The 25,082-nt window shown below is 53.7% G+C and overlaps 12 protein-coding genes across 12 annotated transcripts; 8 read left to right on the forward strand and 4 right to left on the reverse strand.

The window, feature by feature from the left end:
• Nucleotides 1-538: 538 nt before the first annotated feature.
• hacA (transcription factor HAC1) lies at nt 539-1,896 on the forward strand (the record flags this gene model as incomplete). Its single annotated transcript, XM_056939972.1, has 2 exons — nt 539-741; nt 819-1,896. The coding sequence occupies 2 exons, from the start codon at nt 539-541 to the stop codon at nt 1,894-1,896; spliced, it is 1,281 nt and encodes a 426-aa protein (XP_056804252.1).
• A 497-nt stretch (nt 1,897-2,393) lies between these two features.
• Nucleotides 2,394-3,158, forward strand: N7459_000788 (putative SNF7 family protein Fti1/Did2; the record flags this gene model as incomplete). The annotated part of the gene is made up of 2 exons (XM_056939973.1): nt 2,394-2,438; nt 2,559-3,158. The coding sequence occupies 2 exons, from the start codon at nt 2,394-2,396 to the stop codon at nt 3,156-3,158; spliced, it is 645 nt and encodes a 214-aa protein (XP_056804253.1).
• A 929-nt stretch (nt 3,159-4,087) lies between these two features.
• Nucleotides 4,088-5,443, forward strand: N7459_000789 (uncharacterized protein; the record flags this gene model as incomplete). The annotated part of the gene is made up of 1 exon (XM_056939974.1): nt 4,088-5,443. One exon carries the CDS (start codon nt 4,088-4,090, stop codon nt 5,441-5,443), a length of 1,356 nt encoding a protein of 451 aa, XP_056804254.1.
• Nucleotides 5,444-6,367: 924 nt separating this feature from the next.
• On the forward strand, nt 6,368-8,933 carry N7459_000790 (Zn(II)2Cys6 transcription factor; the record flags this gene model as incomplete). Its single annotated transcript, XM_056939975.1, has 7 exons — nt 6,368-6,585; nt 6,643-7,140; nt 7,201-7,725; nt 7,779-7,917; nt 7,964-8,040; nt 8,110-8,183; nt 8,242-8,933. 7 exons carry the CDS (start codon nt 6,368-6,370, stop codon nt 8,931-8,933), a joined length of 2,223 nt encoding a protein of 740 aa, XP_056804255.1.
• Nucleotides 8,934-9,378: 445 nt separating this feature from the next.
• On the forward strand, nt 9,379-9,690 carry N7459_000791 (uncharacterized protein; the record flags this gene model as incomplete). The annotated part of the gene is made up of 1 exon (XM_056939976.1): nt 9,379-9,690. The coding sequence occupies one exon, from the start codon at nt 9,379-9,381 to the stop codon at nt 9,688-9,690; it is 312 nt and encodes a 103-aa protein (XP_056804256.1).
• Nucleotides 9,691-10,216: 526 nt separating this feature from the next.
• N7459_000792 (uncharacterized protein) lies at nt 10,217-12,274 on the forward strand (the record flags this gene model as incomplete). Its single annotated transcript, XM_056939977.1, has 11 exons — nt 10,217-10,338; nt 10,419-10,574; nt 10,632-10,806; nt 10,857-10,950; nt 11,014-11,099; nt 11,174-11,304; nt 11,353-11,482; nt 11,534-11,630; nt 11,681-11,950; nt 12,022-12,106; nt 12,157-12,274. 11 exons carry the CDS (start codon nt 10,217-10,219, stop codon nt 12,272-12,274), a joined length of 1,464 nt encoding a protein of 487 aa, XP_056804257.1.
• A 160-nt stretch (nt 12,275-12,434) lies between these two features.
• N7459_000793 (phosphatidylinositol-specific phospholipase C/glycerophosphodiester phosphodiesterase family protein) lies at nt 12,435-13,844 on the reverse strand (the record flags this gene model as incomplete). Its single annotated transcript, XM_056939978.1, has 1 exon — nt 12,435-13,844. One exon carries the CDS (start codon nt 13,842-13,844, stop codon nt 12,435-12,437), a length of 1,410 nt encoding a protein of 469 aa, XP_056804258.1.
• A 1,372-nt stretch (nt 13,845-15,216) lies between these two features.
• On the forward strand, nt 15,217-15,657 carry N7459_000794 (MAPEG family protein; the record flags this gene model as incomplete). Its single annotated transcript, XM_056939979.1, has 1 exon — nt 15,217-15,657. The coding sequence occupies one exon, from the start codon at nt 15,217-15,219 to the stop codon at nt 15,655-15,657; it is 441 nt and encodes a 146-aa protein (XP_056804259.1).
• Nucleotides 15,658-16,030: 373 nt separating this feature from the next.
• Nucleotides 16,031-17,646, reverse strand: N7459_000795 (putative MFS transporter; the record flags this gene model as incomplete). The annotated part of the gene is made up of 4 exons (XM_056939980.1): nt 16,031-16,420; nt 16,476-16,617; nt 16,672-17,157; nt 17,249-17,646. The coding sequence occupies 4 exons, from the start codon at nt 17,644-17,646 to the stop codon at nt 16,031-16,033; spliced, it is 1,416 nt and encodes a 471-aa protein (XP_056804260.1).
• A 1,508-nt stretch (nt 17,647-19,154) lies between these two features.
• N7459_000796 (uncharacterized protein) lies at nt 19,155-20,950 on the reverse strand (the record flags this gene model as incomplete). Its single annotated transcript, XM_056939981.1, has 3 exons — nt 19,155-19,781; nt 19,833-20,650; nt 20,941-20,950. The coding sequence occupies 3 exons, from the start codon at nt 20,948-20,950 to the stop codon at nt 19,155-19,157; spliced, it is 1,455 nt and encodes a 484-aa protein (XP_056804261.1).
• Nucleotides 20,951-21,319: 369 nt separating this feature from the next.
• N7459_000797 (Bifunctional P450:NADPH-P450 reductase) lies at nt 21,320-22,303 on the forward strand (the record flags this gene model as incomplete). The annotated part of the gene is made up of 4 exons (XM_056939982.1): nt 21,320-21,420; nt 21,503-21,833; nt 21,884-22,034; nt 22,110-22,303. The coding sequence occupies 4 exons, from the start codon at nt 21,320-21,322 to the stop codon at nt 22,301-22,303; spliced, it is 777 nt and encodes a 258-aa protein (XP_056804262.1).
• A 1,756-nt stretch (nt 22,304-24,059) lies between these two features.
• On the reverse strand, nt 24,060-24,809 carry N7459_000798 (putative allergen; the record flags this gene model as incomplete). The annotated part of the gene is made up of 1 exon (XM_056939983.1): nt 24,060-24,809. The coding sequence occupies one exon, from the start codon at nt 24,807-24,809 to the stop codon at nt 24,060-24,062; it is 750 nt and encodes a 249-aa protein (XP_056804263.1).
• Nucleotides 24,810-25,082: the final 273 nt, after the last annotated feature.

Consider the following 25,082-nt stretch of genomic DNA (forward strand, 5'->3'; position numbering starts at 1 on the left):
GAAGCAGTTAGAAAAGGGAAGAGTCTCGTCTCGACTATTCATAGCAATTTGCGCGAGCTGAAACCACCGTGGAATCCAGGGGCGCAGGGGGGCCCTAGGTCATTTACCGTCATTTACGCCCAGCCGCAGCTTGGGGCTGACGCGGATTGGGGGCGGGTACCTGGCTGCTCCTGCATTCTCCCATACCGAGGCCAGGTATTCCGGCCCCGTTACCACCGGTCACCGGGCAGTCACCACTCGGTTCCATCTTCTTCCGTCTCCTGTCCCACGGGCCCCGGCGCCCCCGAACTGAGACCACGCTGGCCTCTACTTAAACCTGCCATCTTCCCGCCGTTGGCTTGATTCCAGCAAGACCAGCCTGGCCTCTTCTCTCCTGTGCCCTCGCTGACTCACTCCTTCCCCGGACGATCGAAGATCTCCGGTGTCTGTCCGTGATGCCAACGTGGCCTTGAGCCTGTGTACTTCAGATCTCCAGGGTTGACTCGTCTTTCATCGTCCGCCCTCATCACACAACGGCACCGGCTATCCACGAGAGATCATGGCCGACACCATCAATCCTATGGACGCTATGTCCGCATCTCCCTCTCCCGACATCTTGACGGTCTCTCCCGCCGACACATCCTTGGACTCACCCGAGCCCGTGGATGAGATCCCCCAGGAGGAAGATGAGAAGAAGCCGGCAAAGAAGAGAAAGTCATGGGGCCAGGAACTCCCCGTCCCCAAGACCAACTTGCCTCCACGGTATGCCCCCTGATGCAGTTATGCTCTCCTTTCCGCCCGAAGACACCCCGTGGCTGATGACCCCTCGCGTGGAATAGAAAACGAGCGAAGACCGACGACGAGAAAGAACAACGTCGCATCGAGCGAGTTCTCCGAAACCGGGCTGCCGCTCAGACCTCGCGCGAACGCAAGAGGCTCGAAATGGAGAAGCTGGAGACCGAAAAGATTCGTATGGCGCAGCAGAACCAGTTCCTGCTCCAGCGTCTCACCCAGATGGAGGCAGAGAACAACCGCCTCTCCCAACAAGTGGCCCAGCTGTCCGCCGAGGTGCGCGGATCGCGCAGCACCACCCCCAAGGCTGGCACTCCGGTCACCGAATCCCCCACACTCACTCCGACCTTGTTCAAGCAAGAAGGCGATGAACTCCCCATGGAGCGCATCCCTTTCCCCACCCCCTCCACCACCGACTACTCCCCTACCCTCAAGCCGTCCACTCTGGCTGAGGCCTCTGACGTGACACAACATCCTGCAGCGGTGTTGTGCGACCTGCAGTGTCCGTCACTGGCCTCGAAGGAGCGGGCAGTGCGCTCCCTCTCTTCGATCTCGGATCGGGCGACGAGCCTCCAGCTGCAAGTGACGTTGCAGCTCCTCTTTCTGACGATGACTTCCACCGCCTATTCAACGGTGATTCACCCGCTGAATCAAATTCTTCTTTCCCTGAAGACGGGTTTGCCTTTGGCGTTCTCGACGGAGGAGATCTATCAGCATTTCCCTTTGATTCTTTGGTTGATTTCGACCCCGAGTCTGTCGCCCTCGAAGGCGTCGACCCGGCCGGTCTTTCGGATGAGACTGCTCACCCGACTGCTAGCGTGCAGCCCAGCCTTGGCGCGTCCACTTCGCGATGCGACGGGCAGAGCATTGCAGCTAGCGGTTAGTGAGCAGTTCTCCCTTCAGACCGCGTCGGCCGACGCCCCGGAGGGCCGACTGCGGTGGGAGTCGTTGTTGACCATGGTCTGGGCAATTGATAGCCTCAGCCACTCGAAACGGCAGCGGCGGGTATCCCCTACGAAATCCGGTCGGCGACGTAGTTACGCAAAGATGGTTTATCGGAGTCCACGGAGTTCTACAAGCACGAGCGAGACCCTGACGTCTCTGCTCATGGGCAAGCAACTATGAGGGTTGGCTTTTGGTTCTGACTGTACATTAGTATCTTGCATTCATCACGCCTCACAAAATTAAATTGACTGGCTGATTCTGAATTTTCCCCTCTCCTTTGACCCGATCTTCTCTAAATGTAATGGGGGGTGAGTTGAGAAAGCATCGATCGATCTACTTCCCAGGGTTGCGTGGGGATCCTTGTCGTAGTATCCAACGCGTAGTTGCCTCCCGGTGCAGCCGCGGATGTGCCAATCTCGCTGCCTGTCCAACTTGATCTAGTTCAGGTATTTTCGGTCCGACCAAGATCTCATGCCCCATGGAGTCTGGATATGTAATTCGATGCGCCTAAAATAGAGCGACGCTAAAGAATGCACCGAATGCGGTCAGTGACGTTTGCCACGCGCCATCCAATTTCCATTCATCCTCCCCGCTCGGCCTTCTCTTGATCCCTCTCCAGCCTCTCCTTACGTCCTTACACTCTACTTGATCGCCGTTGCCCAGTTGCTACCGACGTCATGGTCCGCAAAGATCCTATCTTCGAAGCCCGTACAAATGTAAAGGTGAGTGCGACGGCCTGTTGACTTCTCTCCCCGCATCGCATTGCTCCGCCTCCCCTTCCACGCTCCCCAAGCACACGATCTCAGCAATTTTCAAGACGATCCTCTGATTACTATGATCAGCTTCACTCCAACCGCCTCAAGAAGGAGGCTGCCCGCGCTGAAGCGACCTTCAAATCAGAGAAAGCCAAAGCCGACAAGGCGATGAAGAACCGCGAATTTCAAATCGCCCGCATCCACGCGGCCTCCGCGGTCCGCGAAAAGCGGCGCCAAGTGACGCTGAAATCCGAAGCTGCGCGGGCCGACGTGATCATAAACGAACTGAAAGCCGCGCAGAGCACGCGCGACACATCCCGCACGCTCGCGCTGGCGTCGCGGGGGCTCGATGCGGCCTCGAGGAGCGTCAATTTAGAGCACCTGGTGTCGCATGCAAACAACTTCCTGGCGCGGTCGGAGGACTTTAAGATTGCCAGCAGTGCGATTGAGGATGTGGCGCAGGGTGTGTCAATGCAGGAGTATGGAGCAGAGGGGGAGACCGAGGTCGATCGGATGATGGAACAGTTGGCAGATGATGCGGGCGTGGATATGCGTCTTGCGCTGGAGGCAGACAAGGCACCTGAGAATGAGGTGAAAGAGGCGCAGCCGCAGCAGAGTGTGAAGGCGGATGCGGACGTCGAGGATGGGCTGGGCGCGCGCCTGCGGGCGTTGCGGGCTGCTAACTAGCGAGTCCTGGACTGGAGGAGTACGAGGCGCCCTGCCCTGCATGCTTGCATTGGCTTATCATATATTGAGGACTCGGGATAACTCGCAGTTCTTGTCTGGGACATGGCCGACCCTTGCCACAGCAATATCGTCTGTTACGAAGTTACGCCCCTTTTGTGACCTAGAGAATGCTTTTCATGTTTCGTTTCTGTATCTCCCGTTGTTGGGTTCCTCCTACCTTGCTGTCTTGATTGAGCATCCTTGGTTGGCCTAGGAGTGCCCTGCTCATTGAAAACATCATTCACCCTGATTATTATCGTTAGTGTGGCCTATGTAACGCTAGCAGGCATGAGTAAATGCCAAGAGGAGAAAACCTGGCTAACAGCGCCGGTGTCTTTGGTAGTCGCTCACGCTTGAACGCCGGGGGCCATTTGGGCGTCTACGTTTTAAGATTAAGGGTCCACGACTTGGCTAGAACAGATATCACCCGGAAATGATGACTTCCACGGCCATCTTCTCGATCGACTCTACAGATACCAGTCTCAAGTGGCTATGGCAAAAGGAACCCAACGCCACCTGGTAAAGACAGCACCGCTAGCACCGACCGACTACTACTATACATTCGTAGCGAGACTCGTGAATGTGGCATCGGTTGACCGACGCTAACGGGCAAGACCGTCCGACCCTGAATACGAGGCGAGCCAATCACATCCGCGCTCGCCGGCCTTAGTTCTGGACCGAGTTGGCACTTTTGCCCTTTCGGGCCATGCGGCTATTGTCGCCCCCAAGATAGGGTCCTGTGAAAAAGGGTCTCAACCAGGCTAGAGGAGTCATGGGAAGCGCTAGCGTGCAAGTTGGAGGCGCTGGCAATTTTTCCTTCAAATAGAGCCAGAGAGCCCCATGGCGCCCCGTTTCTCACGGGGAAAAAAGAATCAACAGGGCCATTCGCCATGGCGCCTACACGCTCGTTTTTCAATTTCACGTCGCTCGTTTTGACCTATGCCTATCTGATTCCATTCGTTTTGGCTCGGCCCTGGATCGTGACCGAATTTTATGAAGAAGTGCCGGTCACCAATGATCCATACTACTGGGAGACCTCGGCCGCCATCGTCACTACCTCCATCGAAGAGATCACGCCTACTGTGACCTCGCTGCCCGAGGCCGTTTCCACCATCACTTCCACCGATTCGTACTACTCCGATGTAACTGTCATCCAGAAGTTGTATCCTACCGGCGTGGGCCACTCCGCCGAGGACGACGACAATGATTATTTCGGGGACACTGACGACGACGACGACGACAACTATAACGATGTTGACAGCGCGGATGACTACACCCACTCGACGGTGTATGTCGTGAACCTGACTTACTCAGCCCCATCTGGCTGCTCGACGCAGTGGACCACCACGACTGCAGCCACGGTCCACCCGCCCAACGTGGTGCGGTCACTGCTCCCCAAGACAGCCGTGTCAACCTCTCTCTCCGTCGACCAGTCCGAGGCTTTCCGCCCGACCACCGTCACTGTCGAGTACGTCTGGGTTGACCCAACCCAAGTCCCCAGTGCCTCGTTGAGCTCCCTCAGCGAGTACAACTACCCGTCAACGCTGTACTCAGGCTCCAGTTGTCAGTATACTGGTAGTAGTAGGAGCGGGTACTACGATGACTATTACGACGACGACGAGGACAACTGGTTCTTCGACTCCTATTGGATGGGCATCTCGCCCTTCGCGCTGACCATGATTCTGTTGTTTGGCTGGATCGGAATCTGGCTGATCCTGGGCTTCATCGAAGCCTGGGTTCGCTTCCGCCGCCTCATGACGGGCTGGCAGACACGCCGCGGATTGCCCGTGTGCTGGTCGCTTCTTGTCCTCCCAATGACACTCTTCCTGCTCTGCTTCTTCCGCAAGGGCTACCGGGCCCGCAATGCCGCCGATGCCGCCGAGCTCAAGCAGAAGTGGAACGACATGAGCTTCTGGACAAAGTTGCGTCTGTTCTTCGTCTGGGGCTTCCGCTATAAGTACCCACCTATGCTGGGCCCCGCCCCTGCGCGCGTCCAGGCGAGCAAGCGGCCCGGCAAGAATCCGGGCCAGCCCTTGATCAGTCCCGATCAGCCGGCGATGGCGGAAACTGGCGTGCAGGGGTCCCGGGCGGCCTCGGCGGAGCGGGATGTCGACCCGGAGGTCGGAGAGGCCTCTGGTGAGCAGCATGCCTCTACCGAGGCGCCGCATCAGCACAATACCGCAACTCCTGAGGCTTCTGGTGCGTTGACCAATGGCCAGGACGAAGACGTTGGCCGGGCACACTGAAGCGTTGGCCGATGTGGTAGGAAATTTGTGAAGTGAACTCGTTGGGGGGTGGGAATAAGTGCGAGGAAGTCAATGTCAAGCCGCTCGTTGTAGATATGGTGCAGGATTGGTCCTGCTCTGTCACGTCTGTTTATGACCTGGAGATAGAATACCTTACCACCACTTTCCTAATTATTAATTCTTTGGCCCCGCACCAGATGACACAAACGGTCACGTAGGTGATTTCTTTTCCTCCTTTGAGGCGTCGGATACTGTCGTCCTTTTCCTGTTCTCCGTAGGTTTCAACGTGGGACGTTGATACGGTGTCCACGCGAGGCCAGCCGACCAACCGACCAAGATCACCCGAGTAGTTTGATCCTTGTTTCTCTGAATAATAGGACGACCCAGTCCCTGTATGTAGTAGGATTTCTGGCTATCGAAGTCAGGGTAGCTAGCTATCTTAGAATGATAATAGTGTATGTATATATTCACGGACATATTTATATTCTACCTCTCTACCCTACTTAGATGCGTGTTGCGTCTATTCCGTTTCGAACCGCAAATCCATGCATGGAATTGCAAAGTGTAACATCGCGTTAAAGAAAAAGGACAACAAGTCCGATCTTTATTTACAATAGGACGGAACGGCACTATATCTCTCTCTCATTGAGTGAGATAGATAAAAGAACATCGGGGAATGAATGAAAAAAAAGAAAAAAAAGCCGAACGCGGGGGTCGAACCCGCAGCCTTGAGATTAAGAGTCTCACGCTCTACCGATTGAGCTAGCCCGGCTGGGCTGGTTGAAGGGCGGAGGATTTCTGCTTCCACGAGCATATCAATTGGCCAGGTGTGTCCGATTGGGTGACGTACCCGGTCGTGGAGTTGAAGCACACACGGATGGGTGACGGTACGACACCTGACGAACACTCAACAGCAGCATACTCATGGAGGCGGAGGCCCGGTCGGTGGCGAGTTCGACACATTCGAATTCTGGTTCCGGGGCCGGTCAACATGGCAAGCAGCCGGCGTGTCTTAACTGTCGGCGCAGCAAGATCCGCTGCAATCGACCGGCGGGGTATGCACGTTGCGAGAAGTGCACACAGAGCAATGCGGACTGCATCGTACCAAGCCATCATCTGGGGAGACAGAAGGGGGTGAAGAAGTGAGCTTACCCTGAGAGATGGAGTAGCTGCGCCCGGGCTGATTGATTCTCCTCCAGTAAACGCAAAGGCCTGGAAAAGGCGATCCATCAAATTGAGCAAGCGATCAAGCGACCAAAGATCAACTCGTCAGGGCCGGATGATGCCCAGAAAGCCATCACGGGGTTGCAGGAGTTACTGAGTCGCCTCCAGGGCCAGCTACAGAGTGAATCTGATGCGTTGTCTGATGGTGGTGAACGGGTGCGGGAATTCCCCTCTCCACGCAACACGAATGCAGATGAGAGTCTGGCACTCGATGATGCAGAAAACCCGCTTCAATTACTGGCACGCGCATCAGACCTGCAGCTCTCACCTACGGGGCTGCGGCATAGACCCAAGTCCCCGCCACCTCTGGTAGCAGCGCCGTCAATACTGCCGCCGGAGAGTGGCAGCCTTGTTGACTCGGGCGCAAAGTCCTTCTTCGTCCCTGCAAAGGCCAACTTGGATGCTGGTCCTGAGTTGGACCCGGTGGACTTGGGGCTGGTCACCTTTGACGAGTCGGAGTCACTGTTTTCCTTGTAAGTCTGCGGAGCCTACCAGAGCTGGTCGAACCAATTGTCTAACGAATAGCTCTGCAGTTTTTACCATAATCTTGCACATACGAGATGGGGTCTCGATCCGTTGGTGCATACTCCAAGCTTCGTGCGCGCCCAATCTGCTTTTTTGTTTACTTCGATCATGGCCGCCGCGGCTCTCTTCTTGCCCTCTGCGGAGGCATTATCAAAGCGATTGTCCAGGCATTGCAAGTGGCTCGGCAACCGGATTATGACACACCGTCATAGATCTGTGGAGATCGTTCTGGCGTTTATGGTGAACGTGCCATGGATGCCGCCCGGGGAACGACTAGGTGATGATGATACATGCTCATATATTGCTATGGCCCTTACAGTAGCACTTGATTTATCTCTTAACAAAATCATCACGCCATCTTCAAGCTTTGATCATGGTCTTTTGACCCGCCTTGCGAAAGCTGACTGCATCGACGGAAAGCGAGCGTTGCATATGGATGGGTTTGATGATGTCGACCCAAGCTCTGACTGGGGGCGTCGATTACTACGACGGCGGGAGAGGACGTGGATTGCGTTGTTCGTGGTTGAAAGAGGGTATGCGTGGTTGACTCCTGGTTTTCTTGTCTTGCACTAATGGGCTGTTGCAGAGTCTGTCTCGCTCGGGGAAGAAGCTATACCGTCCCCCCAACCGCGCTGATCATGAACTGCGATGCCTGGCACAGGTCGGACATTGCGGACCGGCGTGATGGACCCATGAACTCCATGGCCGTTCTGCGCAGAGATTTGGTATGTACCCAATCTTGACACCATGCTTCGATACTAATGGCAACAGGATGAGCTCTTCAGAAAGGTCAAGTCGAGCTGCGATAGTCATCGGATCGTGGACACTGGATCTGAGGTTGCACAGTCGTATGTTTATCTGAAAGAAAACCAGAACAAAAACGAGAACGAGGCCCCTCTTTGCTGAAATCGCCCTAGAATAAAAACGACGATCGAAAGATTTTATGAGCATTGGTATGCAATGTGGGCATTGGCGATCAGCGAAGGTGGATGTAAGTTATGACCAGCCTTCACACATCGTCATTTAAGATACTAGCTTACGATGAACAGCACATTCTCTTCCTCCTTATGTTGAGATCCTGGTGACGCATACTCAATTATCAACCTATGGCGGTGTCATCAACCATCCCACCGCGCCGCTCGAAGTGAAGCGCTTCTTCCGTGCAGCTGGGCTGTCGTCTGCATTAAATGTGCTTCGAGCCGCCATCCAAGGCGAGTCCCGACTTAAGTCCATGCCGAACAACACCGTCATCATGATTTCCTTTGCAGCGTGCTCTGCACTCAGCCTCAGCGCCACATCTGGCGACAGCCGGTCCAGCTTAGCTCCTAGCGTCCGCACTCTCATCGAAGAGACCGCCGGTGTTCTGGAACGGATTGGGGCAACCCCAAGGCATCGGAACGGAGCTTCTGTACTGTACGGACGGTTCCTACGCGAATTGATCCGCCGGGGACCAGCTGTACCTTACTCGCATCTTCCGCGACCACTCACCCTTCCCGACCCAGTCCTGCCGCCGGTATGCCTGGGTGAACAGGGGCGCGCTCTACCTGCGACACAACCAACACTTCCCCCAATGGATCTTTGGACGGAACCTCTGCAGTTCTCGGCCATGTCAGACAATCAGATTGTCGATGCGGTTAATCGCGCAGGCAGCGCCTTTGGCGCATCGATCCCCGATGTGCCCTTGGACGATATGCTCAGTTGGGATTGGCTGGATTTTGCTAATACAGATTTCGGACTTTAATCTGTGCTTTCTGTATTTGTATACATAATTGGGTCGTCAAGCAGTCTCCAGCGGAGGCCATCCCAAGAATTCATAGTTCTAATGCTTGTTTCCACTGGTGGATTCGATGTGGGCCGGTGGCGAGGGTGTAGCCTTGCTGCTGGACCCTGGTTTGGCCCCGGAGACGATCGTACGCTCTATAGAAACAATGATTTTACGGACCATCTTCGATACTCCTCGGTTGCGGGGCGCAGTCACTTAACGAACTTCTCGGCGGACGTCATCAGTCTCTTGGCGACGTGTGTTGCGGTTGTACATTGGAATCGGGATCTTCGGGGGCAGTTGGTTTATACATAATCGACCCCGACATCGAACCGAACCCAACTCATCCAACTACTCCTTGTTCCATCCAAGATTCTACATCGCTTCATCTACAGCACCCAGATATCACACCCAACACGTCACCATGTTCGATCGTACCATGCTCGCCCCCGGCCCAGCGGGAACCAGCATGATCGGCGAACGCACCATCGAAGGTGCTGCCCGGCGTGGACTGGAGCGCCAACGCCATGAAAGAGAGCAGCAGACGCTTGCCTTGGAGAACAAGCTTTCCAATGAAAACAGAATGGATTGCGATACACGGTCCGAGAAGACGCTGACCGCGCAGAAATCGTCTACCACAGACAGTGATTTGCATTCCGAAACCAAGTCGACGGCGCAGACCTCCATCGCCAACAAGGGATCGCATTCGAGGGAAGACGAAGATCAGACATTCTAGGACTCGATCAAGACGACATAATTGCGGATTTCCAAGGACGAGCGAGGGCTCTGTCAAGCGCGAGCGCGCATGGGGGCATTCGGGAGGGCGATGGGAAAGCATCCAGCGCAAGTTCCGGGGGTGAAGCTTGTTGCAGCCCTCATCTCTCATGCATTGCTTCTGAAATATGTCGTGTATACCTTCCGATGGGTTTCAATTAAAGTTCCCTTCTGCCAGATTGGCCGATCTAGGTCGCTGGAATGAGGCATCCCTTGAGCCGCACCTCTCGAGAACCGCACCGCTTCACTTCATCTTGAGCGCGGGGTCCAGAAGTATAGCCCGCGACCTTGATGCGATCGCGAGAATCTTCCATCATTGTAGCGATCCATCGCCCAGTCTTTCAGAATCCGGGGAAAGTGCGGGGAAGTAGCGCCACGGCGAGCTCGGGCGCAGAAGTAAGTGCCGAGCCGGGTTTCTATTTCTTGGGCTCTCTCTTCTTCCGCATCGACTGCAACTCCTGCCGGCCAAGAAGCATCGTGGGTCAGCCATGGGTTGCAAGACTAGGGCTCTGCAGCTCGAGGACGCCAAGCAGGGCACACTCAGTCGCTTCGGCGACGAGGCTCATCAGCAGGAATTGACGCGTCGCATTCTGCTGAAGCTCGATCTGTGGTGTGTGACACATTTTTCCCCTTCCCCCCAATTGCAAATTCAATAGATGGAACAAGTTGCTCACACTACACGGCACCTAGGACTTTGCCCATGCTAGCTGTGCTCTTTCTCTGTTCATTCCTTGATCGCACCAATGTCGGAAACGCCAAGATTATCGGACTGGAGAAGGACATCCGTATCACGGATCACCAGTACGACATCGGTCTGACCGTGTTTTATCTAACTTATATCTGCAGGTGGGTGCTTGAATCTACAGAGCAAAGTGACAATTCACGGCTAAACAATCTACCCAGTGAGCTACCGAGTAATCTGGTACTCAAGAAGGCGTCTCCCAAAATATGGCTGCCCCTTTTGACCGCCGTTTGGGGAATCATCACGATGTGCCTCGGATTTGTGAAGAACTACGCCGAATTCGTGGCAGTGCGTGCCATTTTGGGCATTGCGGAGGGTGGCCTACTGCCAGGAATGGTGTGTACCTTTCTAACAGCGGAAGTATGGGCTTCTCTGACGATCGGCAGGTGCTATACCTGTCGACTTTCTATAGGCGGGGTGACTTGGCGTTGCGAATCGGCCTCTTTTATACAGCTGCATCGTTGTCGGGAGCCTTTGGCGGTAAGCTAGGCCTGCCGGCTTCTGCTTGTCGCTTGATCTATACTCACTTCACCTTCTGAGTAGGACTTCTCGCTCGTGGATTGGCCGAAATTGGCCCACGAGGAGGTTTAGAAGGCTGGCGGTGGATTTTCATTATTGAAGGACTGCTGGTAAGTTATGACGCTATCTTGAATATGCACGTACTAGTTAGGTATTTGATGTTGGTGATCTCATATCCTGGTAGACTTTTATCTGCGGTGTACTGAGTTACATCGTCCTCCCTAACACGCTGGAGTCTGCCTCATTCTTGACCGCCGACGAGAAAGAGTTTGGACGCGCGCGTTTAATGCTAGACAATCCGAGGGCCCCAGATGGGTGCGTTGTTCGAGGATGTCTGCTATCGCCCTTTGCTAATGTGAACAGTACCCTGGCGAGCGAGCAGGACTCATTCAGGTGGTCTGAGGTAGCACGAGGTGTTTTGGATTTGCAGGTCTGGCTTTCTGCCACTGCATACTTCGCTATCCTGTCTGGTCTTTACTCGTTCGGTCTCTTTGTGTGTTGATCATCTCCCATACCAGTGGAAGTCATTGCCTAACAATCGCAGTTGCCGACCATCATTGAAAATCTTGGATTTGCCAAAGACGCCAACGAAGTCCAGTTGTGGTCTGTGATTCCTTATGCGGTTGCAGCCGTTCTCACAGGTATGGGGCCTCCAAATACCAGATCCATCAGTCGTCCTGACCCGTCCGAGTTCTCGTGGCCTTTGTCTCAGATCGCCTGCACCTACGGGGCATCATCATGCTTGTCACCCTCCCCATCGCCATCATTGGCTATGCCGTCATTGCTAATATCGATTCCCCTCGTGTACAATACGGCATGACCTTTCTCATGGCAACGGGACAGTACGCCAGCGTTCCCTGTATACTAGTATGGATGTCTAATAACTCCGCCGGTCACTATAAGCGTGCGACGACGTCGGCGCTGCAGCTGGCAATTGCAAATTGCGGAGGCTTTGTTGCGAGTACGTTCACTAGCACGGAGAAAACCTAGAAAACCTATTAGATTATTTCCAAGGCTAACATTACCTGACAGCGTTCAACTATCCTTCTCATGACGGCCCGCAATTTCATAGAGGACACACCATCATCCTTGGCCTACTGGTGTTTGCATGGTTTATGTGAGTCTATATCACGATTACGGATGATGATTCAATGCTGACACTGCTAGGATTCTGCTAAATGTCCTCTACTGTGCCAAGATCAACCGCGACAAGCGGAACGGGGTATACGATCGCTTTGTGGGATACAGCGATGACCGAAACCCGAATTTCAAGATGGTGCTATAAGCGCACTGAAAATGAGGTATGACGTTGAGTGGTTTGAGATATGGGATGGACAACTGGGTATGCGAAAGAGGATACAGTTGGATCTGTGCTCCTCCATTCTTTGAATTTAAAGATATTGTAGATTCCCAAAAACAATCACAAAGCTTGAAGACAAGCGGTTTTAGCTCCACCGAGTGCGAGACTTCCAGTCCAGCCTGGTTGCCCCATGCAAATCATCCACATTGATGATATCGACCCCATCACGCACTAGAGCCCGCCAGACGTACTTTCTGAGTCCAGCTGGCCAGTTGGGTGTTCCCCAGTATCGCACCTTCAGACCTTGCTTGTGCGCATCTTGGACTTGACTACGAAGCCTCACGAGTTGATCCTGAGAGAGACGACCGAGGGGGAGCGAGCCAATCGCTGTCCGGAAATCGACTGAGGCATAATAGCTATTCTGGACATTATAAATGGGATCTTTTACCTCGAGTGATTCACCGGCTGCAGTCTCAACAGTATGAGTCAGATCACCAAGTGGCGCATCGTAGAAGATGTCGCGATATGTGGTATTCTCCAAAATGCGATGGAGGGGAGCATTCCCCGATGCAACAACTGTGATGGGACGACTGATGACGGTGGAACCATTGAAATAGCTTAGAAACCCGCCTTCGCGTAGCGGTTGCAATTGCTGAACGAGTCGAGGCCATATCGAGTCCCCTTCGGATTTAAAATCGATCAACAGCACAAGCGTCTGTGCGGGATCACTGGAGAATACACCCACGACATCCTTATCCCCCGGTTGGAAAGATCGAGATCGATTCACAGATGCAGGATTGTGATGCCGAAGTATCTCTCGCAACGGGTTGAGATAGAGACTGCGGAGGGAATGTCCTAGTAGCAGCGTCCGAGCTGTGTGTCCGACTCGCAGCTCGTCAGCTTCGAGCCAAATATCAGCCTCAACACTGATACATCCGGCTCTCAGGGCTGAATATAGTGGCACACGGCGCCAGTAGTCATTGTGAGAATGACAGGGAATAGGGATGACACCGTGAGTCATCCAGCTCGAGTAGAGAGAGGGGAGTTGATTCGGGAAGATGGCTGCGTCGCGGCTGTCTGCAACAAATGTGCGCAGGAGATTCCATGTCAGCGCGAACAAACTGAGTAGACCACTGGATGGAGGCTGGGAGATTAGTATATGTGCAAGTCTGAATGGAAGGGACTGGGCAAAGACTTCGATTGAACCCAGTACGCAATGATTATGGGACACCCAAACACAAACGTACAAAATTGCCATCAGCCGCCAACACGACCTTTGCACAGCCCGACAGCATCGAAAACTTCTCGACGAGGGCCGCACATCACAGGGTGCAGACGAGCACATCCACGAAGGCAGTGGCAGATGCGACGGGCTGATGCGTGAAGATGTCCACGGCATGTTGGATTTATTCGAGGAAAGCACAATGTCAGCATCGGCACCGGCATTGAGATCCGCGTCAACATCCGCATTGGGAGTGAAGCAGATAAACGGCTCGTCTTCGGGGATGGGCTGCAGAGATGGAGGGGCGAGAACGGTGGAACTGGACGTGGCCATGACGACAAACCGCCAACCAAGGCCAGCAGGCTTGACTGAGCCTCTGATCGGGTCGATCGTCGCCTATTTAATCTTCCACTGAATCCGCTGAATCTGCGGCGGGCAGAGTAAACGGCAAAAAGGCTTCTGCCCAATTGGATGCGCCTCGTTCTGCTCATGGTTGCTCTGAGCGTGACGTCCGACTATCCCGCTTGTCCGACGTCAGGATTCATGACGCGTCCTGAATGATGCATTCGTTCACTAAGGTTGGCAAGAGGTTTGAGAGACGGGTTGACTGGGTACTGGGGTTCTGGGAATTCCTGGTGTCTGCATCGATGATGGTTCATTCATTCGGTGGCTCCCCTTTTGATACAAGCATTGCGGAAAAGAGAAGAGGTGACAGAGTAGAAGTATATCACCGGAGATCACCCATTCACCCAGGCATTTCCTGCATTTCCAGCATGCCTTCGCAAACTCGACGCATGAGCTCTTTGCAGAGCCTCAACCTACCTAGTAACTCTCGGATGATGTGTAACCGTGAGAATCAGCCTTTGGCCGTTCTTCGATAGAGTTTTCTCGTCGTTGAATCTAACAAAGTCACCGGATATTTATGGGATTTCGAGTCTATGCTATCGGAGGAAGTAACCTTTCGTACTGTATGTGATTGATTAACAGCAAATTCTTAGGCGAGAAACGGCTGGCTGATAGTTTGATCGTCAAATCCGTCGTCGGAGGCTTGTTGAACTATAGAATGCTAAAAGAAATAAACGCATATTGGCTACTTTGAATAACCGAGCCTTCAAACAGGGCGAAGCACAGTTATCGGCCTTGGGAGCCCGGAGAGCACCGTTCGAGTAACGGGAAGTTCGCCCAAGTCTAAATAAGCCTAAATCAGTTGCTTGAAAGACTAAATTTGCTATGAAAAGCCCAGCCTGGATGACGTTGCCGAGATTCATTCTCTGATATGTTCGAATGCATCCGAGGCAAGTATAAACCAGATGTCTTCATATCCTCTCTCGTGGCCATCTTATGGACTTCGACTTGTGCTGGTACAAGATCTGCCAGGCATCGCGCTCACGTTTCAACGAGCGTCACCGATGGGTGAACAGACTGTCATGTACTCGGTGCTGCGCATAGGCACTGGTCGTCTTGGCTGCATCTCGCTTGGCCCCAAATCGGCAATCAAGGCGCTCCTAGTGCCAAAATCCCCCTCTCTCCAGCCTTGTAGCCTCCAATCATTCTCGAAGGAGCCCTCAGCAGGCCCACTCGGCTGTTCCAGAGGAGTCTCTGCAATCGGAATCCGGCTGCCTGAGAGGATGCGTCCAGTGAGCCCATGGGTCTTTAAACCAAGTCGGATTTCCTTCGCACCTCCATCCGCCATTTCCTCCCTGCCATGCCACTGCCAGAGCTGCCCATCTCCGGCCTGCTCGGCCCCGTCGTTGCTCTCAATGCCTGGACAATCGCGGCGGAAGTCTGGATGTATTCGGCGTTGATCCCGGCGATCAACCAGATCGGCACAGTGGACAAACATACGTCCAAGGCCCAATTGGACATGAAACTGCCGGCGACTGTGCGCTGGAAGCGAGACAACTATAACCACCTCCTGGAACAACCGACGCAGTTCTACGCGATCGCTTTGACGTTGGCAGTGGCCCGCGGGGCGTCGGATGAGAAGCTGGATGTGCTTCTTGCGTGGGGGTACGTCGGCGCCCGCATCGCGCACAGTCTGGTGCAAAGCATGCGGAATCATCTCATGGCGCGCTTTGGATTATTTGTGGTCTCGTCGAGCCTTCTGGCCGTCATGATGGGCAGGGCTGCAATGCTTGTCTTTTGAGTTCGAGGGGAGGAGTGGTGTCGATGTTTCTCGGAGAATCTCCGCTCATGTTAGCTGTGTATTGATGTACATTGAATTTGTCTGGAAGATATGCTGTTCATATTTCACATGAAGAAAGCGCTAGGGTTCGTGTCACAGAAATTCGTTCTATAGGACTGCAAGGACAACGTAGCAGAGGCATGTCAATCAACGAAATCGCTGGATCGTCCACGAGTTGGACACACTTTCGTGGTTGCAGGATTTTGGCTTTTTCTATCCCTGTAAAGCTCAGCGAGAGCGAAATGATGTCTTTCTGTTGCAAGGACTTCTGGGCAGTATGCAACAAACCTAAGAAGAACCGGATTAGCTGATCGCCAGGTCGGCTGATATTACTCTACCGAGTCTCTTCATCGGTTTCTTGGGCGGCCTGCTTGCGCTTTGCGGCGTCCCTGCCAGCAAAGCTCGCCAGCATCCCAAGGTCATATACCACTTTCAGACAACCGGCAATGATAAACGAGACGCCAAACATGTTGTTGCGCGCCAAGATACCGGTGAGCAGCGGGCCGAGGCTCTGAGTGGTGGTTTTGACCACGTTGACGGCACCCATAATGGCGGTCCGATTGTCCGATGGCAGGGCTGCGGCTAGAAAGGCTGAACGGGGTGCGACGTCCATGTTCTGGGAGCACGCTCGCAGAGCCAGGAAGGTCAATGCCAATGGCAGACTGGACGGAATCGGAATGAGAGCTAGGCAGAGAGCCGATGGTAGATGAGTAAAGACCATGGTCTACCGAAACGAGTCAGCAGATGACAACACGCGATGCAAAAAACCGGATGAATACCTTGACATTGCCAATGCGCTTGGCAATCGAGGAGGCGATTAGCATGGAGGTCGCCGCAATGCTGCTGGTAATGAAGAAAATGGTACCCAGCTCGCCCTCGGGCAAGTCGAACTTGCGACGGAAGAAATAGGTCATCCAGGAGCTGGAGAAATTAGCCATCGAAGATCATGTCGCCAGAAGACGGGGTTCGACTCACAGCGATGCCAATCCTGATGCGAAAGCATCCAGCCCAAGCAAGATGAACAGACGAAGCACCAGCGCGGTCAGGTCCTTGTCGAGCGAAGACCACAAGGGCTTCTTCTTCGGGACTGTCTCTGTCTCTGTCTCCGATTCCACCGGAGCCGGTTCCGCTAGCAGCGGACGAGTCTCGCCATTCTGCTGCTCTGATGGCTCCTCTACTGGAGTGGCCTCGACTTGACGACTCAGAGTCAGAGTCAATAGCAGCTTGATCACACCCACAGTTGCATAGACAAAGAATATGACGCGGCACGAAGGAATAAATTCCCATCCGTGAAGCGACTGCAACGAGGTGATAATCCAACCGCAGATGAGCTGACCCAGCGCAGTCCCGGCTGTGCCGAGCAGCGAATACCACGCGAAGACGTCTGAGAGCTGCTCATGCGGCGTCAGATGGGCCAAGGTTGACTCCTCGACCGCGCGGAAGGGACCAATCTCATTTCCACTGCAGCGATCAGCATGCACAATCGACACTCCCGCCAAGCATCACCTCGCGAGGCTCATCATGCAAGGGAATGTGAACAGAAACCACATACCTGGGGCTGATGACACCGAAGACCGCGGCAGCAAGCAGAATCCAATAATTCCCAAAGAGGGCGAAAACCACGCCGCTGACGGCCATCAAGGCCGATCCAAGAGACAACACGGCCTTGCGACCAATGGCATCGGCAAAGAGGGTCAGAAAGAAGCTGATCACGATGTCTCCGACCAGCGTCAGCGTCATGAACAGACCGATGCGGTCGTCCGCGATACCAATGGCAGACAGGTAAGAGACCAAGATCAGCGTCGAACCACCATATGCGAACAGTCGCACGAATCGCTGGGCGCAGAGAAACTTGACGTCGCGCGATGACTGCCACATCGTGACGAGGCCGAACTCGTGGAGCGCGTGGGCGATAACGCGTGCGGGGCGCGACCGAGCGGCGTCGGCCATGCTGTTTCTCGCGGTTGGTGGTGGGTGATGGTGATGATGATGATGACGATGAAGAGGGGAGAAAAAACGACCGTGAGAGAAAAAAAGCCGCCGTTACGGCCGAGTCCGAGCGCGGGATTTCCATTGTTGCCTTCGCCCCGTTCTGGCGTTAGTTTGTTCATTCGCTCGCCTTGATACCGCGGTGGAGTTCGGGTTAGATTGTAAGCTGCAGCTGGCTGATTGGACGAGATATCAATGCTAGGGCGATCTACCGACATGACAGCCAAAGAGATCGGGGGAGTGGATAACTGGGATAGCTAAGTTGTTGAGATGGGACATCGTCATCCTTCATCGTGCGTACATCTATATCATAACCACAGGTAGATGGCTACTCTACGCCGTCTCCGTCTTGGGCGGCCATTTCACCCGCTCGGCCTCCAGGACTTGCAGAGTACAAGAACACTTCGGTCGGAACTCAACCAAGTCACAATCGGCCATTCGCCACAGTGCCATGGAGACTCATCAAGGCTCACCAAGGTCCACCACATTGCCCAATCGCAATTGGCTTCGGCTGGTTGCTTCTCACCGTGAAGGCGTCCAAGGCGTCCCGGCACTCGAACAGACTGAATGCGACTGTCTGCGATATTGATCGGGTTCGGATATCTGAGCCATCCAGGCAAATAGGTATGAGATAGAGACGGATTGACTGATGTATAGGCACCGAGGGGTTTCCTTCCACATCCTCGTTGGCCGGTCCTTCGAATCCAGACTTCATTGACTTCATTTTATCAGCTCGATCTTGCTAAACACTCAAAAACTTTCTACTCACCATTCGCACCCAGATGGCTCTTTCCGATACTGAAAAGCTCAAGGCGCAATGTATAGCGGACGCCGAGCTACCTGAGTACTCGATGAAAGATATTGCCGCGCACAACATCAAAGGTGACACATGGATTGTCATTCACGGACAAGGTATATGGAGTTCGGAGCAAAACGAGCCAGTCAAACTTACTGACAACGTTTCAGTCTTTGACATCGCAGAATATCTGCCAGAACATCCACGGGTCCGAACCCCAACGGAAACCCGAGGCTGTCCAGTCTTGACCGGGCCGAAGTTAGCTAAGGTTGCTTTGGTTAGCCTTGAGTTGGCTGAGATGGTCCACTTAGTGTCGGCGCTGTTAGCATCGAATCTGTGGAGAATAGGATCGCGGCTCGTTGCAAACAGTGCAGATCGAGTCGAAGCGTGGCATCAAATGCGCTGAGCTGCGACTTGAGCATACAGAGTTATACAGGGTAAACGAAAGAAAAAGACTATTGGCAGAAGAGGGAAATTAACATGGCTCTTTTATCTCTTTTGTGGGCAGTCACTATTTATTGGGAACAACTCGATACTCATGCAGAATATGATACAGTAGCTGGTGAAACTAGATATTCAAGCATCTACTGGAAGTAGGCAACTTGCGCCTTTCCCTTTCTCTCCTTCTGTCTCCCTTCTGATGGGCTACCGCGCACATTTCCATCAACATCTTTTACCCCAGATCTTCTATGTCCCACGTCTGGTCTGACGGCACAGCCGAGAATTGATCACTTTCACAGATAATCTCCGCATCTCTGATCTCTGGCGGGAGCAAAAACCCGCCCTTGATGCTGGACCACGCAAGATCGCCGTGCGTCGACGGATCCGATATGTCGAAATGCTGCGCGCAGATGGGTGTTTCAAAGTGTTTGAAGAGAACAGCACGGCAATGAGGATCTGTTGGTTGTCCGAGACAAAGCACCGAGCCCGACAAGCCCTCCATCTCCGTGCCGTCGTGCATTGCGCGCCAGAGAAGGGCAACGGATTGGGTGTGAAATTTCCGGTCCCATAGGTACTCCGAGCCCTCGACAATCGCTTTCTGCATCGTGCCAAACAGGTCCCGCCGGTTCTCTCCCGGAGACGTCTGGCTCAGTGCGCTGAGTGACATGGTGAATGCGAGATGCCCGTCGAGTGCCTCGCGGTAGTCGCCCCAACCGATGATCAGGGGCGCGCGTGGTGGATTTAACATCTTGGGCAGGTGGTCGCCCGTGACAACCGAGGTATTATGGTCGATAGTCTGGGGGAACGTTGACGACCGCACGACGTTATGATCGTACGTTGCCGTGACATGTCCGATTTTCTGTGAGTGTCAGTGGTAAATCCTCCCCCGGCTGTCTCCGTCGATGTATACCTCCTTCGGCTCTTGAACAAACCACACGCTCTTCCCAAGAGGTGACTCTACTGCAGATCCCCTCCTGATCCGCTCTTTGATCTTGATGGCGGTTGCCTTGGAGAAGGTCGACTTGGTCTTGGCCAACCAACTTGCATGCTTGTGCGCCATGTTCTCCTGCGGCGTTTTCAGATCCACAAAGGCGTGGGTTGGGACAACGATGCCCCGTGAACCGTCGGGGAACTTCAACTTCAGACCCAAGGGCGTGGCATTCTCGTCTTGGTCTGGCGAGTCAGCAACCGCGTTCCCACTGTCTGCTACAGCCTCGGTCGGATAATGGACCGCGATGTCGTATCCCAGCCGCAACAGGCCGAACGTTGGCACACAACCCTCCAGCCAGGAGGCCTCGATGTCTTTGCGATTGCGGAAGAGCACAACGATAAACCCGGAAATGAGCACGCGCGCCCCAATCGCCGAGGGGAAGAACCGGTGCAACAGCTCCAAATCTGACGCCACCAGAAACCGCCGGGGGTTGATTCGGTGGCGGAGAGGGTCCTGGCGACTGCCACTGTACGCCTGGGATAGCTGAGGCAGCAGATATTCAGGGTACAGATGAATCTCCCGGCCGCCTGCATGGGTGTCATACAGAGGCACGTTAGGTCCAATGCTTACCACCCAGATCATCTTGCCATCGGTTTCGGTTGTCTCGTATACGAAGGGACAGGGCGCCAAGGAGCGGTGGTGTGTGCGGAAAAGGCGTTCATTGCCATCTACGACCTCTTCGCGCAGCGCCCGGAGGGCGGCGACGTCCTTGGGGCCCCATCTAGTCGAGTTTGTTTCTGGAATGCTGAGCTGTCAGTAAAATGACACAATGATATGAGCCAACACGAAGGCAAAGGGACAGGCTGACTGGTAACCAGGTTGATTTCTCTGGGCAAAGGGACAGATCTCCGTGATGGTGGCTCCGGACTGTCCACGCAGTTGATGGGGATTGGCGGATATGGATATAGACTGGCCATGATTGTGATGCCTGCAGGATTGCGATCGCAATGCATAGACCTTCTTTTTGAGATCTCGGTGCATCATCAACATGATGTCAACCCTCCCCAGCAACCGCGGATCTACGTACCGGGACCCATCTACTTGGACAATCAGTAATAGTGTGGTGTTTTCTCAGCAGGACTGCCAACCCGAGGTGTGTGGAGGCATGTATAGAGGCAGTCAGATAATTACGAGAACTTCACCGTTTGTGCATAAACATGCACCTGCAAGTCACAGGCCCAATGACGATCGCTGAGATATCATGTAGAACTCGCTCCAGACCAATGTAATCACAGTCCATTGGTCGACTATGGCACACTCCGTGTCACTGAAGAAAATTAGAAGTGCCTTTTGAAGGTGCGACTCCCTCATTGCTCACTTTCAACTCTCCCTTATCCTTCTTTCTGATCGGTCGTTGTATCTTAAGTCCTGCGAAGGCTAGCTGTCAGTATTCAGCCATTAAGATTATGCCTAGCGAGATTCCTCCACCGGGAATCCCTTTAATGGGCAACATATTTGATGTGAGCCCTAACAATACCTGGGGTTCGCTGGACAACCTGGCGAAGAAGTATGGTGAGTACTAATGTTTCAAAAGCGAACTCCTAGCGAGTTTCAGCCAATTGATTAACAAGACAGGTCCCATATTCAAGATCAATGTGCTGGGGGGGCCACCAAATCGTGTTCATTGGCAGTGTTGCCCTTCTTGAAGAGCTTTGTGACCAGACACGATTTCGGAAATGCGTGATGGGCCCCGTTGTCGCTGCGGTGCATGACAGCCTATTCACGGCATACGACCATGAGAAGAGCTGGGGCATCGCGCACCGAATCATCATGCCGCCCTTGACCCAGGAGGCGACTGACTCACCTACTATCTTCAACGATATGGTGGAAGTCGTTGGCGATTTGACCAAGAAGTGGAGCTTCGCTCCGAAGCAATGCATCAAGGCGACCGAAGATTTAGGTCTATTGCTCCTCGCACCCGTCGCAAAATTCCTTCTTCAATGAGCGCGTCCACGCATTTGACTTGGAAGGCGACGCCCAGAAAGCGGTTCTCGGACGAAGGCCTGGAAATTGGTGGAAGCCTTCGAAGGGGCGACGATGGAGGCGATGAAGCGAATGCCCGGCTATTGTCAATTGGCTTTATCAGTACAGATTTTCCGGGCAAACGAGCACCATGCGTGCGTATGCCATCGAGATCGTGAAGTATTGGAAGGAGGGAGCTGCTCGCAGGGACATGCTTGGCTCCTTATTGAACAGCTCCGATCCCGAGACGGGAGAAGCTCGAGGACTCGCAAATCATCGACGAGGTGGTGACTATTTTCATCGGCGCTGCCACGGCCGCTAACCCTGTTTCCTATGCGTTGTACTATCTCGAGTTGGATGGTAAAGACTACCAGCTTCACTCAAATGGTGCTTTCAGCATCAAGCCACAGGGCGTTCATGTCTTGTGAGCCCTCGGCAGAGGTAGTTCTGTCATTGCTGGAAATGCCTGGATTCAGCACACAGACATAACGCGTCATTAAATAGCGGATTCGAAATAATGCAATCTGTCAAGTGATATCGACCAGGGGATGGAACAACTGAGCTTAAATCCATGGATATTTCGGGAGAACTTGTCGGAACAGAGTACAGATTTCATCAGAGATACAGAAGCGGTTCGGGAGAGATCTACTTCACGGAGTGTATCCGACAACTCCCACATGTCCATAGCGTGATGCAGACACAACTGTCGGAAGTCCCTGCGTACTCTACCGCACTCGAGGCGAGATTAACCATAATCCAGTACAGGTCGCAGTAGCATTGGCGCCAGAGAGTATGGAGTCAACGTAGTCTGCCAAGTTGGGCAGTATATGCACGGCAAAGCAAATTGAGAGGCTAGACTCGCAGGTGGCTCGGCATATCATTTGGATTCTGAACACTTCCGAGTAGGTCTTAATTTCGGAGGATACTGTTTGCCAGTTTGCATGGAAGTCGGCACAGGTGTCTCCGGATGTTCACAGTACATAACCTGGTCATCGGAATGTATGCATCCATTACTAGATAGGGTAATGTTTGCGGCAAGGAGTTGGGGCCAGTCATCCTGGAGAGTGACGGGCGCGATGGGATCGCGCTATGGAAAAGGGGCTATAGGAGACCCCGGGCGATGAAGACAACAGCAGCTTCGAAAAGGAGGGGGGCACGATCTTGATCATTTAGAGGGCCGATCAATGTAAAGAATCCGTCGAGGCACTGTCTGCACGATCTCAGATCCGATATGAGCTGCATGTCGCACTGTTCAAAACCCATGGATGATTGTTATTCAACAAAATCCGTCAGCGGAAGCTGCGTGGTGGAGTTGCACAATGTCGATCTTGCTGATGCTCCATGGGGGCCATCTGGTGGCCCCTATTGACAAGGATAGTAAGCTGGGTGAGATGGACCGGTCGCAGAAGTTTCAGCTGTCGCACGGAGAATCCAGAGCGGAGGTAACATTGGAGAGACTTCCGTGCAGGATATGTGTCATGTTGAGAGGTGAGAACGCGCTCTGTCGGCGCATACCTTGAGACGATCGACATGACTCGATCGATGTGCCAGATAGGCTCGTCTGCGATCACCAGCGACGTGGGGCGACGACGACACAGCGATTGACCAAAGCCGGCGCCGTCGTTTCAAGAACTGCGCGTGGCTGCAAGGGCGCGTACGACAGGATGGGGCGTGTGAAGCGATACGCGGAAGTGTGGAAGTGTGGAAGATGCATCGCCGTGTGGATGCTGATTGGCGAGAGCCGGGGACGAGTCAGCGCTAGCGCTGACTACGAATTGCGGTGGAAACGCTTTTGTTCAAACTAGTTAGTCCCGTATGTAATGATGCGCCACATAACTAGCATGGGGCGATATCGCCTATGCCTAGAACTAGGAATGCGGAATGCGCAAAAGGGAGCATTTCGATGAGGAAGAGTCGAAACTTTTATTCATGGTGTATTGTATTGGATATCGTGGGATATCGTAAGGTTGCAAAAGGACCAGCCCAAGTCTACATAGACAGAGAAGGATAGGATAAGAAAACAAGACCATGATCATGACCATGCCATCTGGGTATACATCGCACCATAAAAAAAAGAGTAAAATCTGACCTCATGCGCACCAAGCTGAAACACAAGTCGTGACGGACGGAGAAGCGGAAAACTCGTGACGTCGATAGATTTGCAATGTCCCCATCAGACAGTGCTTAGCCACTGTAGTCCAGGGTCACCGCCAGGCGAACGGGGCCGGGATTGAGGTTGCCACCAATGCCACCAACGTACTGCGTGGCTTCGGTGTAGGCATTGTCCACAGAGGCCATGTTGGAGGTGATACTCGAGCATGTGTTGTCGTTGTACTTGCTGCAGATTTGCATACCCTGCACGGTGAGCTTGCCGACCTGGGCCTGGATGCAGGAAACGTCGAAACCAGAGTGCTTGTCGTTGGCAGACGAGCCGAAGTCGAACTCACCCCAGGTCGCGGAGTAAGCACCATCGACATTGTTGGTAGGGACGCTGGAGCCAGCGGCGGCAGCCCAGCCACCCTGGGAGTCCTCGTCGAAAGCATAGTACTTGGTGGCACCCGGGGAGAGAGTGAAGGTCTTGGTCGCTTTGCCGGCCCAGCCGTTGTCCTCGTTGGAGGAGCTGTACTTATTCCAGATGACCACGGTCCAGTCTTCGGTGTTGGAGCCCTGGAACTGGACGACGTACTTGTACGAGCTAGCGGCGGAGGCCTCCACCTCGGCGATGTTGCTGCCGTAGGGGTTGCCGACGTTGCCCTTGTAGGTGTCGCCGGAACCGGTGGCATTGGTGACTTGGCCGAACTTCGCGGTCGATTCGGCACCGGTGGCAGGCACGGAAGTCCAGTCGGATCCCTGGCGACGGGCATGGCCCTGGACCCGGGCCAGAGCACCGGTGGTGAGAGCTGCCAGCAGCAGAAGAGACTTGGTGAATTGCATTGTTGCTGATTCTTTTTTCTTTCCCAAGGCTTGACTGGATGTGGAAAGTCCGGTGACTGAGAAGTCCAGATATCAAAAGAGTCTCAAGAAGGCTGCACAGACAACTGAAGAAAGGAATGGGAGAAGTGTCAAACTTCCGCTATATAAAGGAGTGTAGTTCTTCGAAGAGAATGAGGTGGGACCCAAGAAGGATTCAAAGGGGCCAAAACTAGGGTATATATACCTTTTGGTTTCGAAACTCGAAACTCGTGTCTTTGTGGCCCCCGTGCCACG

The sequence above is a fragment of the Penicillium hispanicum genome (assembly GCF_028827665.1).
Source record: "Penicillium hispanicum strain IBT 35686 chromosome Unknown utg000001l_segment0_segment0, whole genome shotgun sequence".
Taxonomy (NCBI): domain Eukaryota; kingdom Fungi; phylum Ascomycota; class Eurotiomycetes; order Eurotiales; family Aspergillaceae; genus Penicillium; species Penicillium hispanicum.